General features: G+C 45.8%; 1 protein-coding gene and 1 pseudogene across 1 annotated transcript in view; one reads left to right on the top strand and one right to left on the bottom strand.

Moving 5' to 3' along the window:
- The first annotated feature begins 2,198 nt into the window (after positions 1-2,198).
- LOC101332347 (H(+)/Cl(-) exchange transporter 4) overlaps positions 2,199-6,679 on the top strand; it is a 30,370-nt gene continuing 25,889 nt past the window's right edge. The window contains 1 exon segment of the mRNA XM_033850470.2: positions 2,199-3,911. Coding sequence (XP_033706361.1) covers positions 3,768-3,911 — 144 coding nt within the window. The 5' untranslated portion in view covers positions 2,199-3,767.
- On the bottom strand, positions 6,240-6,362 carry LOC117310960 (U4 spliceosomal RNA; annotated as a pseudogene).

The following is a 6,679-nucleotide window of genomic DNA, read 5'->3' as shown; positions in this document are numbered from 1 at the left end:
GATATTTATCGAACTAAATCCACGTGTAAGTGGACCCACCCAGTTCAAACCTGTGTTGTTCAGGGCTCAGCAGTCTTTGCATCCCTTTGGGTGCCATATTGAACTTACACAGGTTAAGTTTATTTCTCATCACGTCCCTGGAGTTCATTCCATTTTGTTCCTGTGTTTGGCTGGATTCTCATTTCCTATCCATCTATATCTCCCAGGGGATCCCAGATAGAATTCTTTCCATTTTTATTTTCTTTCTTAAATTTTTTGGCCATGCTGCACAGCTTGCGGGATCCTACTTCCTTGACCAGGGTTCGAACCCCTGCCCTCAGCAGTGAAAGTGCAGAGTCCTAGCCACTGGACCACCAGGGAATTCCCTCTTTCCATTATTTCTGACCTGGGTGCCCTCTTCTTACACTTCTGGTCCTCCTGTCTTTCTTAATCCGAGCTTCAGAAGCAAAGTCACCACCTCCTTCTGGGCCCCCAGGGAAAAGCCTCCAATTAGATCTACGGATTAAATCATGTTTATTTTCCTTTACCAATTATGCGTCTGATCGTCAGGACCATGACATGCTCCACCAAAGTTTAAGGATACATTTGTTCTCCAGAGTGACTTTTTGTTTCAGTCATTATTGCCTGGAGTTGTTGCTTGACTAGAGATTTGGTTAAATTTCAGGTAACATGAACTTCTTTTTAATAGAATGTCCAAGTGTCTGCAATTCTTCGATCTGCTGGCTTGGTGTTTCTTACACGGGCTACCCATTGTGGGTCAGCAGCCTGCCATCTTCTTTTTCCCATCAGAGATTTTCTTTACCACATATAATACAAGGCGATTACCGTCTTGCGTTTCTAGAAATGAAAATGAAATCTTTGCTTTCTAATTTTATTCCTTCCCTTTATTAATTGGTTGCTACTGACTTCTGCAATATGATTCTTCCTTGGGCATTCATCAGTGGGTATAGTTTTCAGCTTGGCATGGCTCAGACTTCAAACTTTTTAAGTTTTAAAGTAGCAAAGTTGCACAGACAGTCAATAAATCAATAACTATCGCCATTTTATTGCTTGTAAGGTGATTACTCCACTTTGCCTGTAGCGACTTTTCAATTTGATCAAAATGCAGTTTTGTCAGGTCGTGGTTGAGTCCTCCAGATATAAAAATACATAAAGCAATTGAGAGAAGCCTGTGTTCAAATATTTTAATAACTACCCTTCACTTCTTAAACCATCTTATTCCGGCACTTTTGTGGTTCCCGTCGTATAATTCAAATTTCCATGCTCTTTGCCAAAGAAATTTTGATTTAGTGCCTATTCCAACCTCTTGTCTTTGTAAGAGTGTATTATTTTTCTTGCTAACTGGTGGTGAGCACTGGTCCTGCTGCAAAGAGTTTTCTCTGTGTCAAATTATTTCCTGTGTGATCTGTAAATCAGGTTCTGATGGTGGTGTAACATGGAAGATGTCTTGGTTTATTTGAGATTGTTTTCCAGACAAGGGGAGGCAGAATAATAGGAGTGGAATTGTTATCTTAGGCAGGAAAGGAAGAAATCCTCCACTTTGCTACTGCCCTGGTAGCAGGCACCCTTTTGACTGTATTTTAAGGAAAATTAGAAGTGAGGGCCTGCACTCAGGGCTGCTTGCCCGGGGCAGTGTGCTGCCAGCCTGGTATGGTTTGTCTTAGTCTGTTCGGGCTGCTATAACGAAATACCATAGACTGGGTGGCTTAGAAACAACAGAGGCTGGCAGTCTGAGATCAGGGTGCCAGCATGGTCAGGTGATGGTTCTTTTTCCAGTCACAGATTTCCTATTGTGTCCTTACATGGTGGAAGGGGCAGAGGAGCTCCCTGGGGCCTCTTTTATAAGGGCACTAGTCCCATTCTTGAAGGTACTGCCCTTATGACCCAATCACCTCCCAAAGACCCCACCTTCTAATACCATCCTTGGGGGTTAGGCTTTCAATGTATGAATTTGGGTGGGGAGACACACACGTTCAGACCATAGCATGGCTCACGTGGCAGGTTGTCCTGCCTCCTTGTCATCCCCATGGCATCCCCCCCCGCCCTGGTGCAGAGGACCACTCCCTCTGTGGATCACCTTGGCTCCCACCAGTGAGTTAAGTCTTAGCATTTTCACTCTGCTGTTGCTGTACGTCTCGAGTATCCGCAGAGGTTGTCTGCCTCAGTGGTCCGCTTTATCTCCAGGAGAACCGGTTACTGGATTGACTACAGTGATTTGGTTTTGAGTGGTATGCCTCAACCCTGTTTCCCCCAGGCCTCTCATGTTGATGCCCTGCTTTTGCAGAATGTGAGGTTTTCTAGAAATGGTTATAGTTGACCCTCATTATGAGCGGTTCCGTATTTGTGAATTTGCCTGCTCACTAAAATGTATTTGTAACATCCAGGGCAATACATGGGGCACTTGCCTGGTCAGTGTACGTGCAGAGCCTCAAAAAGTTTGAGTTGCCAGGAATGCACGATCCCAGCTGAGGTTGGAGAAATTGGTGCTCTGCCGTCTTGTTTCAGTGCCCAGACCAGAAACAAGTGTTCTTTTCACAGTCTCTTTAGTGCCATATTTTTCGCATTTTTGTGTTTTTTTTATTGGTAATTTTGCTGTTTCCAGTGGCCTTGAAATGCAGGGCAGGAGTGTCTGTAGTGTTTCTAAGCACGAGAAGGCTGTGCTGGGCCTCATGGAGAAAATATGTTTGTTAGACAAACTTCCTGCAACGTGAGTGACAGTGCTGTTGGCTGTGAGTTCAGTGGATGAACCAACGATATATATTTGATAAGGTGTCTTTAAACAGAAACACACAAAACAAGGTTGTATATTGATTGGTTGCTGAAGATGTTGTGACCAGAGGCTCGAAGGAACCTAACCCTGTATTTCTCTTGGGGACAGTGATTTAGTACTCACTAATTCGGTGGCCATGGTGACTTTATAGCACAAAACTACCACAAATAATAAGAAAGTAACATTTGTCAGAAACAGACTCACAGATTTAGAGAATGAACTTACGGTTACTGAGGGGAAGGGTGGAGGAAGGGGATAGTTAGGGAGTTGGGGATTGACATGTACACCTGCTGAATTTAAAATAGGTAACCAACAAGGACCTACTGTGTAGCACAGGGAACTCTACTCAATATCCTGTAACAGCCTAAATGGGAAAAGAATTGGAAAAAGGTACATGTATATGTATAACTGAATCATTTTGCCGTACACCTGAAACTATCACAACATTGTTAATCAACTATACTCCAATATAAAATAAAAAGTTAAAAAAAAAGAAATTAACGTTTGTGTCTCCCCAAAATTCATATGTTGAAACCTAATCCCCAATGTGATGGTGTTGGGAGGAGGGGCCTTTGGGAGGTGATGAGGTCATGAAAGCTGAGTCCTCATGGATGGGATTAGTGACCTTATAAAAGAGACCCCAGAGAGCTCCACCAGATGAGGACACAGTGAGTAGATGGCCATCTGTGAACAGGAAGTGGGCTCTCACCAGACACTGAATCTCTAAGTAAGTGCCTTGATCTTGGACTTCACAGCCTCCGGAACTGTGAGAAATAAATGTGTGTTGTTGATGAGCCACCCAGTCTGTGGTATTTTTGTTACAGCAGCCTGTGCTCACTAAGACAGACTGTGTGTATCTTTCATCACAGCAGAGGTGCCTATGCTGAAATGTCTTTCCTGTGCAAAAAAATAGCACACGTGGATTGTTCTGCCAGGTCTGTGCAGATGTTCTGCTCACGTTTTTAATGACAGGTTTTCTCTCCCAGGTGTAAGTAGCATGGTCAATGCAGGAGCGATGAGTGGCTCTGGAAACCTGATGGATTTCCTTGACGAGCCGTTCCCTGATGTGGGGACGTATGAGGACTTCCACACCATCGACTGGCTGAGGGAGAAGTCACGGGACACCGACAGACACAGAAAGGTACATGCTGTTCATAAGGACACTGTGAGGGGAATCCCTTCGAAGGACTGGGCCATGCTTCTATCGGACAGTCACTGAGCTAGAGCTTGGGTTGATGTGTCGTGTGCTGAGCTAGGTTCTAGAGAAGAGAAGGGCTAGTGGGAGAGGCAGAGATGTGGACAGGTAATTCTAATACCAGGTGCTTTGGGTGGAAGGCTATGTCATACAGAGTTGTGGTGTGGAGGGCAAGGAGTGGGGCTCTGGAACCAGACAGATTGGGTACATCCTGACTTTGACATCTTTAGGCTGGCTGACTTTTGGGGTGCCATTTCTGGACCCCATCTTCTCATCTGTAAGGATGGAGTTAATTATACCAGAAGATTAAATGGGGCTCTATGTGTATGAAAGCACATATTACAGTGCCTGGCCTCTTGTAGGCAGTCAATATATATTTTTATGGGCTGCAGTAAGGTTATGTATCAAGTGCTGTGGGATCATTTAGGAGGGATGGTTAGGGAGGGAGTTTTTAGAGGGGGTGCGATTTCAGTGGGGTCTTGAAGGATGACTAAGAATTTGCCAGGCAGAGGAAGGGGAAAGGATTCTCATCAGGAGTGGCTTTTTTAGGTCACAGAGGCATGAAAGACCGTGGCACATTTAGGCAGTTCAAGGAGCTCTAAGGTTGGTGGCAGATTCACGGAAGGGGAGGACTAGAGATGAGTCTGGCCACGTGGGCGATGGGGCCACATTGGGAACCACTGAGTAGACCATGAAGAGGAGTTTAGATTTCCTTTTTTTTTTTAAGATTTATTTTATTATTTTAAAATTTTATTTATTTATTTATTTTTGGCTGCGGTGGGTCTTAGCAGCAGCACACGGGATCTTCGTTGAGACATGCGGGATCTTTTCGTTGTGGCGCGTGGGCTTCTCTCTAGTTGTGGTGGGCGGGTTTTCTCTCTCTACTTGTGGCTCACAGGCTCCAGGGTGTGTGGGCTCTGTAGTTGTGGTCTGTAGTTGTGGCGCACAGGCTCCAGGGCGCTTGTGATCTGTAGTTGTGGCGCACAGGCTCCAGGGTGCGTGGGCTCTGTAGTTGTGGTCTGTAGTTGTGGCACACAGGCTCCAGGGCGCGTGGGCTCTGTAGTTGTGGTCTGTAGTTGTGGCACACAGGCTCCAGGGTGCGTGGGCTCTGTAGTTGTGGTCTGTAGTTGTGGCACACAGGCTCCAGGGCGCGTGGGCTCTGTAGTTGTGGTCTGTAGTTGTGGCGCACGGGCTCCAGGGCGTGTGGGCTCTGTAGTTTATGGCACGTGGGCTCTCTAGTTGAGGCGCACGAGCTCAGTAGTTGTGGTGCGTGGGCTTAGTTGCCCCGCGGCATTTGGTATCTTAGTTTCCTGACCAGGGATCGAACCTGTGGCCCCTGCACTGTAAGGTGGACTCTCCACTGCTGGACCACCAGGGAAGTCCCTGGATTTCCTATTTACTTATTTATTTATTTATTTGTTTGGCTTTGGCTGTGTTGGTTCTTCACTGTTGCGCGTGGGCTTTCTCTAGTTGCGGAGGGTGGGGGCTACTCTTTGTTGTGGTGCGCTGGCTTCTCATTGCGGTGGCTTCTCTTGTTACAGAGCACGGGCTCCAGGCGTGCGGGCTTCAGTAGTTTTGGCGTGCGGGCTCTAGAGCACAGGCTCAGTAGTTGTGGCACACGGGCTTAGCTGCTCTGCAGCATGTGGGATCTTCCTGGACTGGGATCAAACCCGTGTCCCCTGCAGTGGCAGGTGGATCCTCAACCACTGCGCCACTGAGAAAGCCCTGGATTTCCTTTTCATGGCCACAGGATACAAGAGAGGTGCACTGCCATGCTCTATATGGCTCCTTCTGTGCTACAACAGCAGAGTCCGGTAGTTGCCACGGAGACCAACTGACCTGCCAACCGAAAATATTTACTTTCTGTCTCTTTATGGAAAATGTTTGCCAACCCTTGCTCTAAAGGGTTATGAGGGGAATGATGGTCTCAGGAATGTAGGATTCTGTTAACACAGGGAGGCAAAGGGGTGCTCTTACGATGTGTTTAGATGTAACCATCTGCCTGGAAAGCGTGATCCAGGCTGGCTCCTTCAGCCTTCTTGCTGTTAATCAAAACTACAATGAGGTATCACCGCACACCGGTCAGAATGGCTGTCATCAAAAAAGCTACAAACAGCAATGCTGGAGAGGGTGTGGAGAAAAGGGAACCCTCCTACACTGTTGGTGGGAATGTAAATTGATACAGCCACTATGGAGACCAGTATGGTGGTTCCTTAAAAAACTGAAATTAGAGTTATCATGTGATCCAGCAATCCCACTCCTGGGTATGTATCCAGAGAAAACTCTAACTCAAAAAGATACATGCACCCCAATGTTCATAGCAGCACTATTTACAATTAGCAGTAATCACACCTCAGATAAACCTCATTGGCTATGATACTGTCACTGCACAAAGCTAACAGCACCATTCACAATAGCCAAGACATGGAAGCAACCTAAGTGTCCATTGACAGATGAATGGATAAAGAAGGTGTGGTACATATATACAATGGAATATTACTCAGCCATAAAAAAGAATGAAATAATGCCATTTGCAGCAACATGGATGGGCCTAGAGATTATCATACTGAGTGAAGTAAGTCAGAGAAAGACAAATATCATATGATATTGCTTATATGTGGAATCTAAAAAAGTGGTACAAGTGGACTTATTTACAAAACAGAAATACACTCACAGACATAGAAAACCAATTTATGGTTACCAAAGGGGAAAGA

Source organism: Tursiops truncatus, unplaced genomic scaffold (assembly GCF_011762595.2).
Source record: "Tursiops truncatus isolate mTurTru1 unplaced genomic scaffold, mTurTru1.mat.Y mat_scaffold_729_arrow_ctg1, whole genome shotgun sequence".
Lineage (NCBI taxonomy): Eukaryota > Metazoa > Chordata > Mammalia > Artiodactyla > Delphinidae > Tursiops > Tursiops truncatus.
The sequence above is the reverse complement of the archived record's forward strand: the minus strand, read 5'-3'. Positions and strand labels throughout refer to the sequence as shown.